Source organism: Bos taurus, chromosome 29 (genome assembly GCF_002263795.3).
Source record: "Bos taurus isolate L1 Dominette 01449 registration number 42190680 breed Hereford chromosome 29, ARS-UCD2.0, whole genome shotgun sequence".
Classification (NCBI taxonomy): Eukaryota; Metazoa; Chordata; class Mammalia; order Artiodactyla; family Bovidae; genus Bos; species Bos taurus.
In genome coordinates, this window is record NC_037356.1 from 48,547,303 (window position 1) to 48,569,355 (window position 22,053).

At 52.9% G+C, this 22,053-nt stretch overlaps 2 protein-coding genes across 3 annotated transcripts in view; both read left to right on the top strand.

The window, feature by feature from the left end:
- The window catches only part of LOC510798 (tumor necrosis factor receptor superfamily member 6), a 28,467-nt gene extending 17,819 nt beyond the window's left edge, over window positions 1–10,648 (top strand). The window contains exons 6-9 of the mRNA XM_059883134.1: window positions 5,209–5,343; window positions 5,851–5,876; window positions 6,642–6,897; window positions 10,388–10,648. Of these exons, the coding sequence (XP_059739117.1) occupies window positions 5,209–5,343; window positions 5,851–5,876; window positions 6,642–6,875 (395 nt within the window). The 3' untranslated portion in view covers window positions 6,876–6,897; window positions 10,388–10,648. The remainder of the gene's footprint in view (window positions 1–5,208; window positions 5,344–5,850; window positions 5,877–6,641; window positions 6,898–10,387) is intronic.
- Window positions 10,649–14,662: 4,014 nt separating this feature from the next.
- The window catches only part of CARS1 (cysteinyl-tRNA synthetase 1), a 52,697-nt gene continuing 45,306 nt past the window's right edge, over window positions 14,663–22,053 (top strand). The window contains exons 1-2 of one of the 2 annotated variants that reach the window (XM_059882922.1): window positions 14,663–14,751; window positions 20,745–20,993. In XM_059882922.1, coding sequence (XP_059738905.1) covers window positions 14,727–14,751; window positions 20,745–20,993 — 274 coding nt within the window. In that variant the 5' untranslated portion in view covers window positions 14,663–14,726. 2 annotated transcript variants of the gene reach the window in all.

A 22,053-nucleotide genomic window follows, 5' to 3' on the forward strand; every position in this document is an offset into this window, starting at 1 on the left:
CCCGTTGTCTCCTTCCCCAAGGTCATCAGGCCGTCCTTGGACTCAGCATAGACGTTTACATTTTAAAATAAGCTTCTTAATTTCCCTCGGATTTGAATAACCTAAAAGTGTTTGTTTTACTTTTTATTGGAGTACAGTTGAATTACCATATTGTGTTAGTCTCAGGGGCACACCAAAGTGAATCGGTTACACATATATCCACTCTTTTTTTTAAGATCATTTATTTAATTTTTTGGTTGTGCTGCGTCGTCTTTGCTGCACGCGGGCTTTCTCTGGTTGCAGAGAGCGGGGCTACTCTCTAGATGTGGAGTGCGGGCTTCTCATCGCCATCGTGTCTCTTCTTGCCGAGCACAGGCTGTAGGGCACATGGGCTCAGAAGTTGTGCTACACGGGCTCAGTTATCCTAGGGCGTGTGGGATCTTTCTACACGGGCTCAGTTGTCCCAGGGCGTGTGGGATCTTTCTACACGGGCTCAGTTATCCCAGGGCGTGTGGGATCTTTCTACACGGGCTCAGTTATCCTAGGGCGTGTGGGATCTTCCTACACGGGCTCAGTTGTCCCAGGGCGTGTGGGATCTTTCTACACGGGCTCAGTTGTCCCAGGGCGTGTGGGATCTTCCCGGACCAGGGATTGAACCTGTGTCCCATTCGTTTGCAGACTTAATTCTTATCCAGTGTACCACCAGGGAAATCCTGTATCCACTCTTTTATAGATTATTTTCCCACATAGATCATTACAGAGCACTGAGTAGAGTTCCTTGTGTTACACGGTAGGTCCTTATTAGTCATCTGTTGGATATATAGTAATGTGTATGTGTCATTCCCAATCTCCCAGTTTATCCCTGCCCGCTGGCCCCCCCGCAAACACACACACACACACACACAGATACTGGTAACTAGCAGCTTCATTTTGCTTCTGTTTTGTAGATAAGTTCATCTATAACCATCTTTTAGATTTCACATACAGGTGATAACATATAATTGTCTTTCTCTTTCTTACTTACGTCACTCAGTATGACAATCTCTCTATCCATCCATGTTGTTGCAAATGGCATTATTTTGTTCTTGTTATGGCTGAGTAATATTCCATAGTATATATGTGCCACATCTTTGTTATCCATTCCTCGTTTGTTTTTATAACTTTTCATTTTATATTGGAGTATGCATGCGTGCATGCTCAGTTACTAAGTCATGGCTGATGCTTTGCGACCCCATGGACTGCAGTCCACCAAGCTCCTCTGTCCATGGGATTTCCCAGGCAAGAATACCGGAGTGGGTTGCCATTTCCTTCTCCCTGGGATCTTCCTGACTGAGGGATCGAACCCAGATCTCTTACTTTGGCAGGTGGATTCCTTACCTCTGTGTCACCTGGGAACCCATGTTGGAGTATAGCCGATTATCGTTTTCAGTTCAGTTCAGTTCAGTTGCTCAGTTGTGTCTGACTGTTTGCAGCCCCATGGACTGCATCACGCCAGGCTTCCCTGTCCATCACCAACTCCTGGAGCTTGCTCAAACTCATGTCCATTGAGTTGGCGATGCCATCCAACCATCTCATCCTCTGTTTTCCCCTTCTCCTGCTGCCTTCAGTCTTTTCCAGCATCAGGGTATTTTCTAAGGAGTCAGTTCTTCACATCAGGTGGCCAAAATTTTGGAGCATCAGTGTCAGCATCAGTCCTTCCAGTGACTCTTCAGGACTGATCTCCTTTAGGATGGACTGGTTGGGTCTCCTTGCAGCCCAAGGGACTCTCAGGAGGCTTCTCCAACACCACGGTTCAGAAGCATCAGTTCTTCAGTGCACAGCTTTGTTTATGGTCCAGCTCTCACGTCCAGACATGACTATTGGAAAAACCACAGCTTTGACTAGACGGGCCTGTTTTGACATTACAGTTTCAGGTGGACAGCAGAGGGACTCAGCTATACATATACATGTATCCATTCTCTCCCACTGGAGAAGGAATGGCATCCCACTCCAGTATCCTTGCCTGGAGAATTCTGTGGACAGAGGAGCCTGATGGGCTACAGTCCGTGGGGTCACAAAGAGTTGGACTGAGCGACTAACAGATTCTCTCCCAAAGTCCCCTCCCATCCAGGCTGCCTTGTAATACTGAGCACATTTCTCTGTGCTGTTCAGTAGGACCTGTTGGTTATCCATTTTAAATTATAGCAGCATATACATGTTGATCCCAAACTCCCTAACTGTCCCTTCTCTTCTGTCTTCCCCCACCACTAGCAACCATAAGTTCATCCTGCGAATCTGTTTGTGTTGTAAATAGGTTCATTTGTATCATTTCTTTTTAGATTCCATATGTAAGGGATGTCATACAATATTTCTCCTTCTCTGTCTGACTGACTTCACTCAGTGTGACAGTCTGTAGGTCCATCCAAATTCCTGTAAATAGCATTATTTTGTTCTTTGTAGTGGCTGAGTAATACTCCATTTTAAGTATGTACCCCGTTTTCTGTATGCATTCACCTGTTGATGGACATTGATGTTGCCTTCATGTCCAGGCTATTGTGAATAGTCATGCTATGAGCATTGGGGTGCATGCATCTTTTCAAATTAAGAGTTTTCTCTGGATATGTGCCCAGAAATGGGATTACTGGATCATATGAGAGTTCTGTTTATAGTTTTCTGAGGAACCTCTACACTCTTCTCCACAGTGGCTGCATCCGCGGATACACATTCCCAAGACGAGTGTAGACGGTTCCCACTTGTCCGTGCCCTCTGCTGCGTTTATTGTTTGTAGTTTTGATGATGACCGTTCTGAATGGTGTGAAATGATAGTTGATTGTAGTTTTGATTTTTATTTCTCTACTAAGTAGTGATGTCGAGCATCTTTTCAGGTACCTTTTAGCCATCTGTATGTCTTCCACAGAGAAATGTCTATTTAGATCTTCCACCCATTTTTTGATTGGTTTGTTTGGGTTTTTTTGGTGCAAACTGCATAAGCTACTTGTGTATTTTGGAGAGTAATCCCTTGTCTGTTACTTTCTTTGCAAATATTTTCCTTCATTCTGAAGGCTGTTTTTTCATTTTGCCTATAGTTTCTTTGCTGTGAAAAGCTTGTAAGTTTAACTGGGTCCCATTTGTTTTTGTTTTTATTCTAGGAGGTGGATCAGAAAAGATCTTACTCTGAGGTTTATCAATGCCTCTTCTGCCTCTGTTTCCTATAAGGATTTCATCGCACTCAGCCTTACATTTTGGTCTTTATCCATTTTGAGTTTATTGCTGTGTACAGCGTTAGAGTGTTCTGCTCATTCTTTTGTGTTTACCTGTCCAGTTTTCCCTTCACCACTTTTTAAAGAGATTGTCTTTTCTCCATTGTGTATTTTTGCCTTTTTTGTCAGAGGTTAGGTGACCATAGGAAAAGGCAAAGGCACCCCACTCCAGTACTCTTGCCTGGAAAATCCCATGGATGGAGGAGCCTGGTGGGCTGCAGTCCATGGGGTCGCTAGGAGTCGGACGCGACTGAGCGACTTCACTTTCACTTTTCACTTTCACGCACTGGAGAAGGAAATGGCAACCCACTCCAGTGTTCTTCCTGGAGAATCCCAGGGATGGGGGAGCCTGGTGGGCTGCCGTCTCTGGGGTCGCACAGAGTCGGACACGACTGAAGCGACTTAGCAGCAGCAGCAGGGAACCACAGGTGCTGGGTTTTCTCTGGACTTTCTGTGCTGCTCCATTAGCCTTTGTTTCCGTTTTTGTGTGAGTACCGTACTGTTTTGATGACCGTAGCTTTGTAGTGTAGTCTAACTCAGGGACCTTATTCCTCCAGCTCCATTTTTCTTTCTCAAGATTGCTTTGGCAATTTGGAGTCTTTTGTGTTTCATACAAAGTGTAGAATTTCTTGTCCTGATTCTGTGAAAACTGCCATTGGTAATTTGATAGGGCTTGCATTGAATTTGTAGACTGCTTTGAGGAATACAGTCGTGTTCACAATGTTCAGTCTTCCAGTCCAAGAACATGGGATATCTCTCCATCTGTTTTTGTCATCTTCTGTTTCTTTCATCAGTATATTATAGTTTCCAGAGTATAGGTCTTTTGCCTCCTTAGGTAGGTTTATTCCTCGGTATTGTATGCTTTTTAATGTGGTGGTAAATGGGATTGTTTCCTTGATTTCTTTTTCTAATCTTTCATTGTAGGTGTGTTGGAATGCAAGAGATTTCAGTGTATTAATTTTGTATCCTGCACCTTCACCAGATTCATGGATGAGCTCTGTTAGTTTTCTGTAGCATCTTTAGGGTTTTCTATGTATAGTCTCATGTCCTCTGCAAACAAGGACAGTTTCACCTCTTCTCCAGTTTGATTCCATTTATTTCTTTTTCTTCTCTGTTTGCTGTGGTGAGGCCTTCTAAGACGATGTTGAATATTAGCGGTGAGAGTGGGTACCCTTGTCTGTTCCTGATCTTAGAGGAAATCGTTCGTCTTTTCACAGTGAGTGTGATGTTTGCTGTGAGTTTGTTGCAATGACATTATCATCTTGAGGTAGGTTCCCTCTATAACCTGCAAACACTTTTAAAGGCTCTCTTAACAGCAGAACTAAGGCAGAATGAGGAAGGGCTACTCTGAGAATAAAGAAAAGCCTTTAAGCAGAGTGAGGGTGCTGCGTGGACGACTTGCTCCCTCCTGCTCGGTCCTTGGTGACAGACCACATCATCGCGGCCGAGCATTCCGAGCTCTGACGGGCCTGCACTGCACCCAGTGTCTGCGTGACCGCAGCTCCTGTGGGTGCTTGGAGCTCAGCAGGGTGAGGAGACACCCGAGTGCTCATGCCACGCGTCTCCCCAGGGCGGGCCCTGCCCTGCCCCTTGGGCCAGCGCGGCCCAGCCTGGGTGCCGGGAAGACGGGCCATCTGCTCTCCCAGGCTCCTCCAGGCTCTGCCACCTGCTGGCCCAGGGGTGTACCTGCAGCTGCCCCCACTCTCCCCTGAGCCTCTTGCTGCCCTGCTGGCAGGTCAGATCTGCTGCTGCTTTGAGGGACCAGAGCGAGATACCCCACGGCCTCTGAGCCCAGGGTTCCGTGAGAGCAGGAAGGATGAGCCTGGCTGCCTCCCACTGGGGAGGTCCTGGCAACCGTCAGCGGCGGGGAAGGAGTGCGTGGTGGTTTGGAGCGCATCGGTGCTGCCCCCACTCCTGAGATAGCAGGTCACTTGGGTGAGGAAAGCGTGCCTGACCCTGTGACCATGTCCTCTGTTTTGCCTCCTTCCAGGAAACTCGGGGTCATCACGCGGCGCCTACCTGGGTGTGAGAGTGGAGGTTTACATTTTCATCATTTTCATCCTGGTCATCGTGCTCATCGTCATTGCTGCTGTGTATTATTTTGTTGTCTACCCTGGAAGAAAAGGTTGGTCCGAGTCGTGTTGACCTGGAGGAAGCTAGGTCAACAAGAGCATCAGGAGCTCAGAGAAGGGGTCTGGGGTCGGTGTTACTGAGCAGGAGCCTCTGGTATAAAATACAGATCAGTTCACATTCTAACGGGGCCTCACGTGTGTGTGAGCTCAGAGCCACCTGCTGTGTGCCTCCTGACACGCAAGGCTTGAGGCCAGAATCCCAGGTCAGCTGCTGGACACAGGGTGTCCTGGGCGCCCTGGGCCTGGAAGCAGAGAGAAACTGGTGCTTCTCCAGCCAAGGGGGTCCTGGGGGAGGCAGCCCTGCATGCTGGGGAGGCTTACCGAGTGAGTGCCCCTCCTGTTTTCCCAGCTGCACAGGTGTTCCAGTCAATTTCTTTTTTTGCTGTAACTGTAAATACACTTTCTTTATTGTAAATTTAAAGTACTTCCTCTCGCCCACAGATGTCACTATAATAGTTTATATGATTTGTTTTCATTTCTCTCTCCTTTTTGATCTGCAGGAAGTCGGGATAATCTAAGAGACTCTGTAAGTATTGCCCCGGGATTTGTCCAGGGGAGCCCCAGGAGACATCCCAGGTGGGCGGGACAGCCCCAGGCCTTCCCTCCTGCATCCACACCAGGCCTGTGCGGTGGAGTCTGGGCCCGGGGACATCTGTTCTGGATGACTTGAATTCTGCTAAGCAAAGGGGGCAGGGGGCGCCCTGTGGGTGCCTGGGGCTGCAGACAGACCCCGATAGAGGGGGACTTAGAACGTGCGGCCCTTAGGACCGTTCCCACAGCTCTGGAAGCCAGAAGTCTGAAACCACGGGTTGGCGGGGTGGTCCCCTGGGTGCCCTGGGGGAGGGTTCTTCCTTGCTGCTCCTCGTGGCGGCTGGCCGTGCCTGGCGCTCCTCGGTTGGTGGGTGATCGCTCTGCTTCCGGCCATCTTCCCTCGGCCTCGCCCGCTGTGAGCCTGTGTCTCTGAGTCTCTCCTTGTGAGGACACTGGTCTCGGAATGTAGGTCCCAGTCTTATGCAGTGGAACCTCAGCTTCACAGACGCTATTTCTACATAGGCCCTCTCACAAGTTCTAGGGGTGAGGATGTGAATGTATCTTTGGGGACCACCATCCAGCCCCCCACAGGTTGACCTGGGACCCCCAGAAGCTGGTGGCACAGAGGAACCTGACCTCCGGCAGTATTCCTTTCTAAAATTGCACACGCTCGCTTACCTGCCATTTATTCCCTAAAGTGGCTTGAGAAGGGCTTGGCCTGCAGGCTCCTGTCAACAGAAGGAATTTCTTTATCCTTTAGTCCCAAGGAATCAGCCAGTCCAGCGACCTTGAGAGGGGCCCACCAACCCCCAGTGAGGACATCAGCCTAGAGTCGGTGGGGAGCTCCGCCCTGCTGGTCTCCACAGGCCCTGGAGGTGCTGAGCTGCTGCAGGGGGCCAACGGAAGTGTAGCAGTGCCGGGGGAGCAGGAGAGCAGACCCGAATGCTCGAGACCACCGGGCCAGGCAGGGCCATCCACCTCCACTGATGGCTAGGAGCAGGTGCCCGGACTGTGCGGTGAGTGTGAACCAGGGCCCCGCCATGCGGCAGAGCGCTCTCTGAGGCAGGCCTGTATGGGGGGCTCCTGCCGAGTTCCCGCCTCAGTCTCCTGGGCTGCTGTAACCACCCCACACCCGGGCAGGGAGTGGGTGTTCAAACACAGATTGTAGTGTCTCATGGTCCTGCATGGGAATACCAGCCCGCCTGACCTGCCTCCTGAGAAAACTGTATGCAGCGCAAGAAGCACCAGTTAGAACTAGACAAGGAGCAACGAACTGTTTCAAAACTGGGAAAGAGATATGTGAAGGCTCTGTAGTCTCACCCTGCTTATTTAACTTCTGTGCAGAGTTTAACGTTATGCAGAATGCTGGACCGGATAAATCACAGGCTGAAATCAAGAGTTCAGGGACAAATATCAACAACCTTAGATATGCAGATGATACCACTCTAATGGTAGACAGTGAAGAGGAACTAAAAAGCCTCTTGATGGCGGTGATAGAGGAGAGTGAAAGAGCTGGCTTAAAACTCAACATTCAGAAAACTAAGATCATGGCATCTGGTCTCACTTTGTGGCAAATAGAAGGGGAGACGAGGGAAACAGTGACAGACTTTATTTGCCTGGGCTCTAGTATCTCTGTGGACAGTGGCAGCAGCCACGAAATTAAAAGACGCTTGCTCCTTGGAAGAAAAGCAAACCTAGACAGCATGCTAAAAAGCAGACACATCACTTTGCCAACAAAGGTCAGTCTAGTAAAAGCTATGAATTTTCCAGTAGTTATGTACAGATATGAGAGTTGGACCATAAAAAGAAGACAGAGTTGGGAAGAATTCATGCTTTCGAACTGTGGTGCTGGAGAAGACTCTTTAGCGTCCCTTGAACAGCAAGGAGATCCAATCGGTCCATCCTAAAGGAAATCAACCTTGAATATTCATTGCAAGAACTGATGCTGAAGCCAAAACTCTAATACTTTGGCCACCTGATGTGAAGAACTGATTCATTGGAAAAGACCCTGATGCTGGGAAAGATTGAAGGCAGGAGGAGAAGGGGACGACAGAGGATGAGATGGCTGGATGGGATCACCGACGTGATGGACATGAGTTTGAGCAAGCTCCGGGAGTTGGTAAGGGACAGGGAAGCCTGGCTGCTGCAGTCCATGGTCTCAGGTCAAATAACAGGGAGGGAACACAGCCCCGCCCATCAACAGAAAATTGGATTAATGATTTACTGAGCACGGCCCCGCCCATCAGAACAAGACCCAGTTTCCCCTCAGTCAGTCTCATCAGGAAGCTTCCATAAGCCTCTTATCCTTCTCCATCAGAGGGCAGACAGACTGGAAACCACTATCACAGAAAACTAACCAATCTGATCGCATGGACCACAGCCTTGTCTAACTCAGTGACACTAGGAGCCATGCCGTGTACGGCCACCCAAGACGCATGGGTCATGGTGGAGAGTTCTGACAAAACATGGTCCACTGGAGAAGGGAATGGCAAACCACTTCAGTATTCTTTCCTTGTGAGCCCCATGAATAGTATGAAAAGGCAAAAAGATAGGACACTGAAAGATGAACTCCCCAGTTTGGTAGGGTGCCCAATATGCTACTGGAAATCAGTGGAGAAATAACTCCAGAAAGAGTGAAGAGACAGAGCCAAAGCAAAAACAACACCCAGTTGTGGATGTGCCTGGTGGTGGAAGTAAAGTCCGATGCTGTAAAGAGCCATATCGCACAGGAACCTGGGATGTTAGGTCCACGGATGAAGGCAGATTGGAAGTGGTCACACAGGAGATGGCAAGAGGGAACATCGACATTTTAGGAATCAGCGAACTAAAATGGCCTGGAATGGGTGAATGTAACTCAGATGACCATTATATCTACTACTGTGGGCAAGAATCCCTTAGAAGAAATGGAGTAGCCCTCATAGTCAACAAAAGAGTCTGAAATGCAGTACTTGGGTACAATCTGAAAAACAGCAGAATGACCTCTGTTCGTTTCCAAGGCAAATGTTCAATATCGCGGTAGTCCAAGTCTGTGCCGCGACCAGAAACGCTGACGAAGCTGAAGTTGGGCGGTTCTGTGAAGACATGCAAGACCTTGTAGAACTAACACCCCAAAAGATGTCCTTTTCATTTTAGGGGACTGGAATGCAAAAGTAGGAAGTCAAGAAACACCTGGGGTAACAGGCAAATTTGGCCTTGGAGTACAGAATGAAGCAGGACAAAGGCTAATAGAGTTTTGCCAAGAGAATGCACTGGTCATAGCAAACACCCTCTTCCAACAACACAAGAGAGGACTGGAGTGGAGTCCGTGAGTCGGGCACCCTTACGCATCGTCTCAGGGAGCCAGCCTGACCCCTTCTCCGATTCTCCAAGGGGCCTGACACAAATAAAATGCAGAAGTTGGGACCCCCAGCTGGTGTCCGTGGGGGACACTGGGAGGGTCAGGGTGGGCAGAATGCCACCGTTTGAGAAAGGAGAAGCTTAGGGAGCTTTCTTGTCTGAAGATCCACCTTTTCACATTCACCAGTGACACTGGAGCAACACTTATTTGTCAAATAGAACTTCTGTGGGGTTCATCAGGAAAAGGTAGATGTTGGTTTTATTTTATTATACATTTGTGGGGGGTTTTTTTAAGTTTTTTTTTTTTTTTTTTTTTAGTGTGGACCGTTTCTAAAGTCTTTTGAATTTCTTACAATATTACTTCTGTTTTATGTTTTGACTTTTTGGCCACACGGTATGTGGGCTCTTAGTTCCCCATCAGATGTCGAACCTGCACCCCCTGCATTAAGAAGCCCCAACTATTGGATCACCTGGGAAGTCCCTACATTCTTGGTTTTAAGAAAAAACATGAGTCATGATCGGAATTCTTATCTAAGTGCAGATTATCAGGTCCCCGTTGGCTGGGTTGCTGTGTGCTCACTGGCACAGGAATCCACAAGAGTCAAGATTTATTGAGCACATACTTCCTGCCGGGTGCTTTTTATAATCTTATTCTCACAGCCCTGGGAGACTATGCCATCACACAGATTTAAAACATGACCACCCAAAGCTCAGAGAAGCTACGAAACTTGCCCGAGCTCTCACGACCTGACCTGGCCCAGCACGCACAGCAGGAGGCCTCCCCATCCCAAGCCCCTCAGCACATCTCTGGGTGGCAGGGCAGGGCAGATGCCCACATATGCTGCATCCGCAAGGCTTCTGACTTGCCTGAGTTTCCTTGGCTCCTTCTCCTAAGCTCACTGGCTCCAGTAATGAATGAGCAACGGACATGTAAGGAGACACGGCAGGTTGTAGCCAGACGGCCTCCTGGCCTCTTGGCTTGGTCCCTTCTTCAGGATCATCTGAGCTGGCACAAGGCCTCCCAGGTCATGGGCTGTGGTGTGCAGCCCAACGCCGAGCCCTTGGGGCAGGTGGAAACACCTCTAGGAGTACTCTCCCAGGGCAGAGTCACTGGGTACTCTTGTCTTCCAAGAATGTAAACAAACTCTTCCTTTTTTTTTTTTTTTACAGCCATCAATAAGAACTTGTGTGCCGGAGCCAGCCTGCAAACTCCATCAGGTCCCGAGAATGTGCACAACGCGGCTGAGAAAGAATACTACAGCAAATATGGGGTCGAGAGGCTCAGACACGTCTCCACAAAGGGAAGCGGTCTGACCACGACTTTATTCAGCATCTTATATTTTACAGGAGACCAAGAGAAAAACAAGACAGTTAACATTTTTCTTGGTTGACCTATACATCTTATAAATGTTACAAGAAATTTTGCTAGCATGGGAATGGCACCCTGTTATTATTTCTTACACCAGATAACATTTCCCTGTGCGTGAAAAGTTTGTCCAAAACTCCAGGTGTCTACAGTTAATAGTCGCCTAATCTCTGAGGTGGCGGGACAGAGAGCTATGTTTGCAAGCAAACCCGCAAAGACTGAGACAGCTTTCAGGGCTGTGTCCTTTAGATAAAGGACCCTGTTCTCATGGGCAGCTCCCCACACCTGTGCAATTTGTCATTACTTTGCAGAAGTTAACTGGAAGATATTTATGGGATTTACTGGATTTGAAGAAAATGACAACATCTGGAAAGACTCCTCAGGAGGAGGGATGGGCTGGCTAGGGAGGGTCATTTGTATGTTTTGTGGGTTTTTTTTTTTTGCTACATGGCATAGCATGTGGGACCTTCGTTCCCCCTGCAGGGACTGAAACTACGTCCTGCAGTGGAGTGTGGGGTCTTCACCCCTGGACCACCAAGGAAACCCCTGTGGAGAGATGTCTCTAAACTCCTGGCTGCCTTCCATAAAATGCAGCTACAGATATGGTTGCAGAACGTTAGAAACAAATTGGTTGCTGGTAACACCTTAGGTAGACCTGCAGAGATGGCCCAGCAAACACTTTTTTGGCCCGAGGTTGTGACTACAGCCGGTATCCTGGATGGATGGGATCTGAGTTTCTTTCCCAGTTCTGAGCCCATTGGAAACTTCATGAATCCCAGACGGAGCTGTGGCCCTTCTCCACACAGGTTCTCTATAACCTTCCGGTGGGGAGGTCAGCTCTGCATGTCATCAGAAGCGCTGCTCTGCCAGGGCAGGGTGGGTCGGGGGCACTGCTTGTGGTGTGACAGAGCTGGATCCCGGGGGCGGCTCACTGTACTGGGTGAGCGGCCATTGGGCTGAGGCCAGGACACTTTGGTGGTTGTGACAGAGCTGGATCCCGGGGGCGGCTCACTGTACTGGGTGAGCTCCCATTGGGCTGAGGCCAGGATCCCAGGGGCGGCTCACTGTACTGGGTGAGCGGCCATTGGGCTGAGGCCAGGACACTTTGGGGGTTGCCCCTCTGTCCCCGGCAAGTCCTTGGTCTCAGAGTCACGGTGACGTCTCCATGACCTAGGACAGGGCCTGGCATTGAGGAGGTGTCCATAGGTAGTAGGAGCAGTCGATGGCAGGCGGCCTGGCAGCCGCTCTGCACTCACAGATACTGGTCCACACCTGGCGCTGCAGGCAGGCTATCCCAGTCAAAGATGGACAGAAGACTCTCCTTAATACTCGGTGACAACCTATATGGGGAAAGAATTTGGACAGTAATGGATGCATGTATGTGTAACTACATCACTTACTTAGTGTGCTCAAGGACAGGCTGCAGAGCAGTAAGAACAACTCCCAGGGCACATGTATGTACATGGAGTATTCAGTTCAGTTCAGTCGCTCAGTCGTGTCCGACTCTGCGACCCCATGAATCACAGCACGCCAGGCCTCCCTGTCCATCACCAACTCCCGGAGTTCACCCAGATTCACGTCCATCGAGTCGGTGATGCCATCCAGCCATCTCATCCTCTGTCGTCCTCTTCTCCTCCTGCCCCCAATCCCCCCCAGCATCAGAGTCTTTTCCAATGAGTCAACTCTTTGCATGAGGTGGCCAAAGTACTGGAGTTTCAGCTTTAGCATCATTCCTTCCAAAGAAATCCCAGGGCTGATCTCCTTCAGAATGGACTGGTTGGATCTCCTTACAGTCCAAGGGACTCTCAAGAGTCTTCTCCAACACCACAGTTCAAAAGCATCAATTCTTCGGCGCTCAGCTTTCTTCACAATCCAACTCTCACATCCATACATGACCACAGAAAAAAACCATAGCCTTGACTAGATGAACCTTTGTTGGCAAAGTAATGTCTCTGCTTTTGAATATGCTATCTAGGTTGGTCATAACTTTCCTTCCAAGGAGTAAGCGTCTTTTAATTTCATGGCTGCAGTCACCATCTGCAGTGATTTTGGAGTCCAGAAAAATAAAGTCTGACACTGTTTCCACTATTTCCCCATCTATTTCCCATGAAGTGATGGGACCAGATGCCATGATCTTCGTTTTCTGAATGTTGAGCTTTAAGCCAACTTTTTCACTTTCACTTTCATCAAGAGGCTTTTGAGTTCCTCTTCACTTTCTGCCATAAGGGTGGGGTCATCTGCATATCTAAGGTTATTGATATTTCTCCCAGCAATCTTGATTCCAGCTTGTGTTTCTTCCAGTTGAGCGTTTCTCGTGATGTACTCTGTATATAAGTTAAATAAGCAGGGTGACAATATACAGCCTTGATGTACTCCTTTTCCTATTTGGAACCAGTCTGTTGTTCCATGTCCAGTTCTAACTGTTGCTTCCTGACCTGCATACAAATTTCTCAAGAGGCAGATCAGGTGGTCTGGTATTCCCATGTCTTTCAGAATTTTCCACAGTTTATTGTGATCCACACAGTCAAAGGCTTTGGCGTAGTCAATAAAACAGAAATAGATGTTTTTCTGGAGTATTGTATTATTTTCTTGGAGTATTACATGGAGTATTACTCAGCTATAAAAAGGAATGATATTGGGTCACTTAGTGATACACATAGTTATGTGTATAGACCTAGAATCTGTCATACAAAGTGAAGTAAGAAAGATAAAAATATTGTATATTAACACATGTGTATATAACACATGTATATAACACACACACATATAACATATGTATATAACATGTATACAACACATGTATACAACACGTGTATAACACGTGTATATAACACATACATGTGGAATCTAGAAAAGGTGCAGATGAGTGTATTGGCAAGGCAGGACTAGCGTTGCAGATGTAAAGAGCCGACGTGGACACGCGGGAAGGGGCAAGGTAGGACGAACTGGGTGACTGGGATTGGCTTGCTGCCATGTGTCAGATAGCTAGGCAGTGGTAAACGGCTGTGCAGCACAGGAAGGGACTTCCCTAGTGATCCACCGGCTAACACTGTGCTCCCACGGTGGGGGCTGGGGTTCGATTCCTGGTCAGGGAACTAGATCCCACATGTTGCAACTGACGATTTCTCACGCCACAACTAAAAGATCCTGTACACCAGAACGAAGATCAAAGATCACTACAATTAAGGCCCAGCACAGCCAACAAAAATATGTTAAAAAGAGCTGCCTGTAGCACAGGGAGCTGTTTGGTGCTCTGTGACTAAGGGGCAGGATAGGGTATGTGGGAGGGAGAGTCAAAAGGGAGAGGAAGTGTGTGTTTCTACCACTGTTTCGGTTTCTTGTACAAAAGAAACTAAGAATGTTGTAAAGTAATTATACACTTTTTTTTTTTAAAGAGAATGACGTGCAATAGAGACCAGACTGTGGGTTGTCAAGGGGTAAGGGGAATGGGAAAGGATGAAGTGGGAGGTTGGTGTTAGCAGATGGAACCTTTTTAATATAGATTATCCACAGTGTCCTACTGTATAGAACAGAGAACTATATTTCCTATCATACTATATTTAATATGACAAGTCATAAGGGGAAAGAATATTAAGAATGTATATAACTGTCATTCTTGTACAACATTGTTAATCAGCAATTGTACAAAATGTTAATCAACAGTTCAGTGGCTCAGTCGTGTCCGATTCTTTGCGACCCCACGGACCGCGGCACGCCAGGCTTCCCTGTCCATCACCAACTCCCGGAGTTTACTCAAACTCCTGTCCATCAAGTCGGTGATGCCATCCAACCATCTCATCCTCTGTCGTCCCCTTCTCCCGCCTTCAATCTTTCCCAGCATCTGGGACTTTTCCAATGAGTCAGTTCTTCGCATCAGGTGGCCAAAGTACTGGAGTTTCAGCTTCAACATCAGTCCTTCCAATGAACATTCAGGACTGGTTTCCTTAACGTGAATAAAAATTGAGTAAAAAAAAATAAAAGATTCCCAGCATGCCCGGGGCCAGCGGCGTCTGCGCGCGGGTGGTTGCCTAGCGACCGGGCGGATCCCGGAAGGCCGGCGGCTTGGGGGCGGGATTTCCGGGGCGGTGGTTGCATCAGATTCTGGGAAGCCGCGGCGGCCTCCGCGAGTGCGGGATTCGGGTGATGGCAGGGTCTACCACGGAGCACGGTGAGCGCGCGCGAGGGGCGGGCGGGGCAGCCTGGGCCGCGGGGCCCGCGGGGCCACGCGGGAGCCGGGGGCGCCGGGTCTCTGAGGGGCGGGCCCCAGGGCGCGCAGAGGGCGGGCCCGGACCCCCGGGTTTTCCCGGCGGGTGCGCTCTTCCAACCCCGTCCGGGCCCTGCCGGGGCCGCCCCTCCCCAGGTCCTCCCAGACCTCGAGGCCTCCGGGTCCCCCTGCGCCCCGACCCCGGGGGCTGGTTCTGCGTTCCCCTGCCGGCCGCTGGGGCGGACCTCACCGCCTCCTGCCCCCTGGGATTTGGGGGGACAGGCACAGCCAGGGTCGTTTGGGGCCGCCCAGCCCCACGTTGACACTTAGGAACGTGGGGCCGAGAGAGCCGGACGCGGACGCACGGGAAGGGGTTGGGGTTTCACGAAGGCTGTCATCTGCGGCTGCAAGCAGTGGCCACGGGGACCTGCGCGGTCGCGGCGTTACTGCCCCGACTTAATCGCCGCCCCCGGGGTTCCGTGAGCGTCTCAGGCTCTGTCCCCACGGGTCACTCGTGTCACCAGCCGGCAGACAGGCCGCCACCAGGCAGCCTCAGGGGCATGCTGGTTCCCTGCTCACCCTCCCTCCTGCAAGATCGCGGGGTGCCAGGCAGAGCGGATGTAGTCCCCGGATTCCGGAGTCCGGGGCAAGCTTTCCTTGGGAAGCACTCTCAGGGTGTCGTTTTATTCTCTGGCTGCCCTGCTTAGACTGTACACACTTCCCTGGCCTCTGGGGTCTCTCTTGTTCCTGGGGTTCCTGGCAGGGAGCTCTAAGCAGCTGGACCCGGTGACGTGGGAGGCCCCTGATGACAGGGTTGCTGGGGTACCCACCATCCCGGCACCCCACATTCCATCGGACAGGTGTGCCTGGATTCCAGCATTGGCTCCACCCACCCAGATCCTCGGCCTTCAGAAGTCCCCCCGGACTCCTGAAAAATAGCAGCTTGGTTGATAGCCCAGTCTCTGGGGCTGGCAGGGCTGGGGTTCCACCTTTGCCCCTTCCCCACGTGGGGCAGATTTAAAAAGTCGCAACTAGGAGGATGCAGTGAGCCTTATAGGGGTTGGTAGAGGTTAAGAATACTTGGCTGAAATGGGTGATGTGTCCGGGTTGAAAGCCCAAGATTGTTTCTTTTCTTCCTTCCTCCGTCTCTCTCTTCCTTTTTCATTTGACATCAGAAATGACATATTCAGTTTTTTAGTTGTTTTTAACTGCTTCAGAACTGGAGATTTTCAGAGCCTTAGTAAGAATTGTCCTGTTTTTGGAAGATTCCTGCATACATTAAGCTGTCTGGGCGGCTAACAGGTTGTCCTGGTCCTAAAATTAAGGACCACGTCTCCTAGCCCACACTCTGCCCTCTCTTGTTTTAGAGCTGACGCACCCCCCCCCCCCCCCGCCCCCCAACCTTCCCACACACACCCCTTGTCTAGGCTTTTCTCAAAGACAAGAACCTCGCACCATCCCCTGAGGAAACAGGAAACGAAATGGTAAGGGCTTCATACAGCTTCCAGAGTTCTAGATGTTCCAGGTTTCCGAGTTCTGAATGCTTTTTCCCCATGAGGTTAGAATCATCGATAGTGACCATCTTCCCAGAATTTTTAAGGAGTCCCTCATTTAGAATAACCTTCCCATTCCGTATCGTCTTTCTTAAGTTGGTAGTCCCCTGCGATGCCACTGGGCTTAAAGCTTCTCCTTTGTACCCTGAACACGAGGCCCATTCCTGGGTGTTTTAGAAAGTTGAGTCTCATCCCTCATGACCCCCAGGGTGGACTGAGCACATCTCAGAGGCCTTGCCCTGCAGGTCAGGCCTCTTCGGTGGCCGTGAGTTAGGTCAGACCTGCAGTTTAATTTTTTATACTGTAGAATTCCAAGTTGTTCGTAATAACAGTTGTTCAGTCGCTCAGTCGTGTCCAACTCTTTGCGACCCCATGGACTGCAGCACACCAGGCCTCCACGATCTCCTGGAGTCTGCTCAAATTCTTGTCCATTGAGTCAGTGATGCTCTCTAACCATCCCATTACAATACAGGTGCATTTAGCATTTTTCTCAGCATGAGTCTGTGCTGAACACATCTGTGGGGGCCTTTCATCCTCAGAGCACGCCTTCGTGGCTAATACTACCCTTGCCGTGCAGGCAGGAATCCTGAGGTTCAGAGCAGGTGAGTGATTTGTCTGAGGTCACACAGCTTGCCAGGGTCTGTATGACAGTAGCAGCAACCTTGAGTACTCTGCCTGGGTGACTCTGTTCAGATTAGCACCAAATGCCCCAGTTCCAGAGTGGGTCACGGCAGACAAGGGGAGCAGGCTGTATTTTCTGTGTTTCCCAACGAAAAATGAAATGCACGTGTGTGTAGACTGCAGATATTTGCTCATCCATGCACTCACGTCTCCCGGTATTCCCAGTCTAAGAGTCAGGGGAGATAGTGTCCTTGGGTGGTGATGAAAGCGCCCAGTGTCCACGCTCCCACCCCGCCCCACCCCTCCCCAGGCAGCGGTGCCATGCAGACACGTGTGTCCGGGCATCAGATGGTGATGCTCCCCAGGACCAACGAGTGCCCCGTGAAAGCTCACACCTGCTGTTTCGGGGGGAACTTGTCCAAGAGTTCTCAACAGTGTGCTCACATGGACGTGTCTCTTCATTTGTTCAGGAGACATGCTTCACAGCAGGGCACTTCCGTAGGTCTTGGTTCATTCGGGGATGTGCTTCAGGCACCGGCTCTGCCGGATGCTGCTGGGCGTGGGGTTGCGGCCGGGGGCAAGACTGGGCGTCGGGCTTTTGTGGGCTTAACGTCCAGCGGGAAGGGGTGGCCAGAGCGCAGAAGCCCAGTGCTGCCCCGGCATGGACCATTTCTTTCTTGGTCACTTCCCCGTGTGCGTGCTGCTGGCTGGCCCGAGTCCGAGGAGGTGGTTCAGGGCCAGGGCCCCTTCCTCTGAGGCTGCAGAATCTGGCAGAACCTCGGTGAGTCCTCCCCTGCCAGCCGCCCACAGCAGGGTGGAGCACGGGCGATCACTGTGGAGACTCTGCTGGGCCAGGTCTAGACGCGACGGGGGTCATCCATCCGTCTTCCGGCCAAGCCCAGCCCTGCAGCCCGGAGACGGAGCACCATGTGGGCAAGTGACATCTGGACGTGCAGGGCTGTGCTCAGGAGGTGGGGCCCTCACTCCCGGGGGTGGGTGGCGTCGCCGCTGGTGCAGGAGAGCAGGGGTGCACGCGTCTCTCTGGTCCCCCAGATTCCTGTGTGTGTGTTGGGGGGGATGCTTTTGTTCCAGAAGGCTTCTCAGACCAGGAACCCCCTAGGAAAGAGAAATGGGCCTGAAGGGTCCCCCGGTGACAAATGGCAGCAGAGGCGGGTTTGGGAGCTGAAGGGGCCTTTCCAGGAAGGGCCTGACCCTCAGGGCGGGGTGCTCCCGGGGCCTCGCAGCCAGCGAGGGACGGGTGCAGACCCCCACTGCGCCCAGGCGGTCTTGGACAGAAACAGACCTGGCCTGGGCGCTTAGGAGGAAGGCAGGCCTGCGGGGAGGGGCCTGAGTGTCAGCAACTGCCTGTGGGCTCTTAGCCACTGAGGTCAGCAGGGCAGGGGCCAGGGTAGCCGCCTTACCCCCAGGCTCTGATTCTGAAGGTCTCGGGAGGCCTGGATCGGGTGCTTCTCGTAGCTGGTGGTGCTGCCTTGGCGCTGGAGCTTCCCCAAGCAAGAGCCTAGCTGGAGCGCAGCAGGAGGTGGGGGGGGGCTGTTGGCAGGTGCGGGCAGCTGTACACGCTGTGGGGAAGGAAGGAGCTGGGGCCACGGCCTGTGTGCCTTGGGCTCCTCACCTGGCTCTCGGATTTGTGTAAGCTCAGCTCAGCGTTTTCTAAACCGTGGTGAGCACGGTGCACGATCAGGGCCTTCCCACCGTTGGAAGCTGTGTGTCTGGGTGGCCCCGCAGTGGGCTGGTGGATGCAGTGCTGGGAGTCGTGTGTGCGCGGGGCTCCCGGGGGAGGGGGGTCGGGGAAGCGATGGGCGCCCCGCTTCTGTGTCCACTCATTGCCTTTGGCATCACGGGCTCACTGCCAGACTGCAGTCTGGCCCAAACCCACAGCCACTTGAAAGCTGACCTATTTTTAAATTTGTTTCCTCAAGTTAGGCTGGAACGCAGCTACCACAGTGACCTGATGACTGGCCCTCTGCCCTGCGGGCTCCCTGCTCCAGACGGGACTCTTAGTAATAAACGCGTGTGTGATCCCTGGGTAAACTCCTCCAGGGCCATTACAGCAGTAACAACACAGGAGCGAGTAAAATAATAATGATGATAATAATAGTAGCTGATGGGCGCTGGCTGTGCGCCCGGCAGTATTTCAAACAGTTTACAAGTGTAATCTCACTAACACCGCGGCTTTACGAGGCGTGTGTGTGTGTGTGTGTGCGCGCGCGCACGTGTGCGTGCGTGCGTGTGCATCTGTTTACCTGGGAGGGGGTCCGCCCAGCCAGGGAGGGGTGCAAACCCGCCGAGCCCTTGTCCCCTGACCTGCTTCGTTAGCGCTTTAAAGCCATCCAGTTGGTGAAACATTTGATGTGTTTTTCTTATTGTGAAAAGGACCTGTGCTTATTGCAGAAAACGCGGGCAGTGAGAGAAAAGAGGGAGCCTAAACTCCCTGGGAGCACCTCAGCCCAGGGCAGCCACTGTCCAGGTGGGCGGGTCCTAGGGGGTGCCTCTTCCCTGGTGTTCACCCGGAGTGAGGGCAGTCTGTCTGTCCAGTGCGATTCTGGGGGCACGAGGTGGGGGTCACGGGGGGCAAGGCTTCTTTGCGCTCCGGTCCCGGCCTAGGCGGCTGCAGCAGAGACGGGGAGGGTGGGCTTGGGGGGCGACGTGGGGCAGCCAGGTGCTCAAGGGCAATGTAGCCCCCGTGGGACGCGCACTGGCCCTCCCCCCAGCTCCATTCACCCGCCGGCAGGCCCTCAACGTAGCTTTCTGAACTGAGTCTCATCCAGCACGAAAGAGGAGCCCGCGGTCAGTGTAGGGAAGCGGGTGGGGGCGTCCGTGTGTCAGGAACTAGGGAGAAGAGAGAGCAGGAGGGGCCAGGCCCCGGGTGCGGCCGGGCCGGGCTCCTCCTGGCACATTCGGGCGCCTCCCGGCTCGGCGCCTCTGTGGAAGAAAGCGAGACCAGCCCCCTCCCCGCAGCCACGGGGCCTGTGCCTCCGCCTGCCCTGCCCCCCGCAGGAGGCGAGAGCACCGGACAGTGGTTGGAGCCGTGACACAGGGTCACGCAGTGACTGGGGGGCAGGAGCTGCGTGGCGAGCAGGCTCGGTGGGGTCGGGGCAGGATCTCAGGGTGGTCAGGGCCCAGGGCCTTCTGCTGGCAGAGGCTGCCGGCTGGTCCTCGCTCAGGCTGGGGTTCTGTCCTCCCACACCGGTCCTGTGGCTCCAGGGCAGAGCAGTGGCCTCGGGCCCCTGCCAGGGGCAGGCCTGTGCCAGGCGCTGGCCAGTTGGCTCCTCTCCGGGCAGGTGGAGCCGCCTCGAGCAGGCGTTTCGGGGCGGGCTGCAGGCCTCCTCGGAGCTGGGCCTTGGCCGCTGGAAGCCTGGCCAGTGCTGGGTTTAGAGAGCTCTGCATTTCTCACCGCTGCCCATAGCCCACCCGGCGTGAGGGGACCGGTCAGCACCGGCCGTCTGGCACCCAGTGCCTAGCAGGGGTGTGTGTGTGCACGCGCGTGTGTAATTGAGGTGAGCATCACCAGCCGTGAGGTTAGCCACCTCAGTGTGCAGCTCACGCATCTGTGACATTCACAGCCTCCTGCAGCCGCGTTTGTCTGGTTCTGAAACATCCTCGTCCTGCCTGGAGCCCACAGGCAGTTGCTCCACACCTGTCCCTGCACCCCGGGCTTCCGCCCGTCCTGGGTGTCTCCTGCCCGGAATGGGGAGCCCCGGCCCTGATCCTGGGCTCGCCCAGGTCCCCGGGCCCACTGACATGCGTCCTCTGTCTTTGCAGCTCCCGACTACACGGCCATCCTGGGCATTAGTGACGAGGCGGCCCGGTTGCGGGCGCTGGACGCGTACCTCAGCACGCGTAGCTACTTGCAGGGCTTTGCCCTGTCTCAGGTGGACGTGGATGCCTTCAGGCAGCTCTCGGGCCCTCCGGCCGACCCGCAGCTCTTCCACGTGGCCCGCTGGTTCCGGCATGTGACCGCGATCCTGGGCAGCCCCCCCGCCGCACGCCCGCCCTGCGGGCTCCAAGCAAGTGAGTAGCAGAGCAGCTTCTGGCCGTGAGACCCTCCTTGCTGGCCTGGGGGCCCTGCCAGCGCCCCGAGGGGAGGTTAGGATGGAAGCCGAGGCGTCGACCCCCAAGGATCACGACCCCGCACTGCTTGTGGTGGAGCCGCTGGCGGGTGGGGGCCCGCCTTGGCCGTCAGCTCCCTGACCCCGCTTGGACTTGACTTGCTTCTCCTTAAGTTTCCCCTGAGGTCACAGGTGTGTGTGCATCCACCATCGGATCCTGAAGCAGTGTTAGTGGTGGGAACCCTGCGCACCCAGAGCGAAGGCATTTCTGGGCTTTGAGAGGAGGGGGCTCAGAGCTCTTGCTCCCCCGCCATTCCGGTTGTGGTGTGCAGGGGGCGTCTGGCTGCTGGGTGGTCTCTCCCCTCCCATGAATCTGTAGATGAATCCGTAGTGGCCGGTGCCCTCGAGCAGCTGTCCCCCCAGCCTGGCTTGGGGTGTGCACCCCCTTGAGCGGGGGGCGGGGAGATCCACGTGCGGTCTCCGTGGTCCCTGCTGGACCGGGCAGACTGCGGGGTCTTTTCTAGATCCTTCAGCGGGGACAATCCCCTGGAGAAGGAAACGGCTACCCACTCCAGTATTCTGGCCCGGAGAATCTCATGGACTGTATGGTCCATGGGGTCGCAAAGAGTCGAGTGAGCGACTTTCACTTTCACCTGGACGTTGGGGACCTGCCCTCTGCCGGTCCCCTCTGTAACGGGGTGGAGGTGGGGTGGTGTTCCTCCTGGGTGGGGTGGGCTTTGGTTTCTGGGTGATCCTGCCGCAGACGCCCCTTCCCCAGTGGAGGTGGTGCTTCTCCCCAGGGCATGGCCTCCCGGGTGGGGTCAGGGTGGGCGGGGCGCAGCCTTGGCATGGCCATCTGTCTGGAGCTGCAACCTCCAGCCTGGAGCTTGTGGGGAGAGTGGCACAGGAACCCATTGGGAAGGGCGGGTATCCGCCCCTGCAAAGGAGGGAGTGGGTTCCCCAGGGCAGGGAGGCCTTCCTGGTGCCCCGACACGGATGCCTCCAGGGTGCCTGCGGGGACC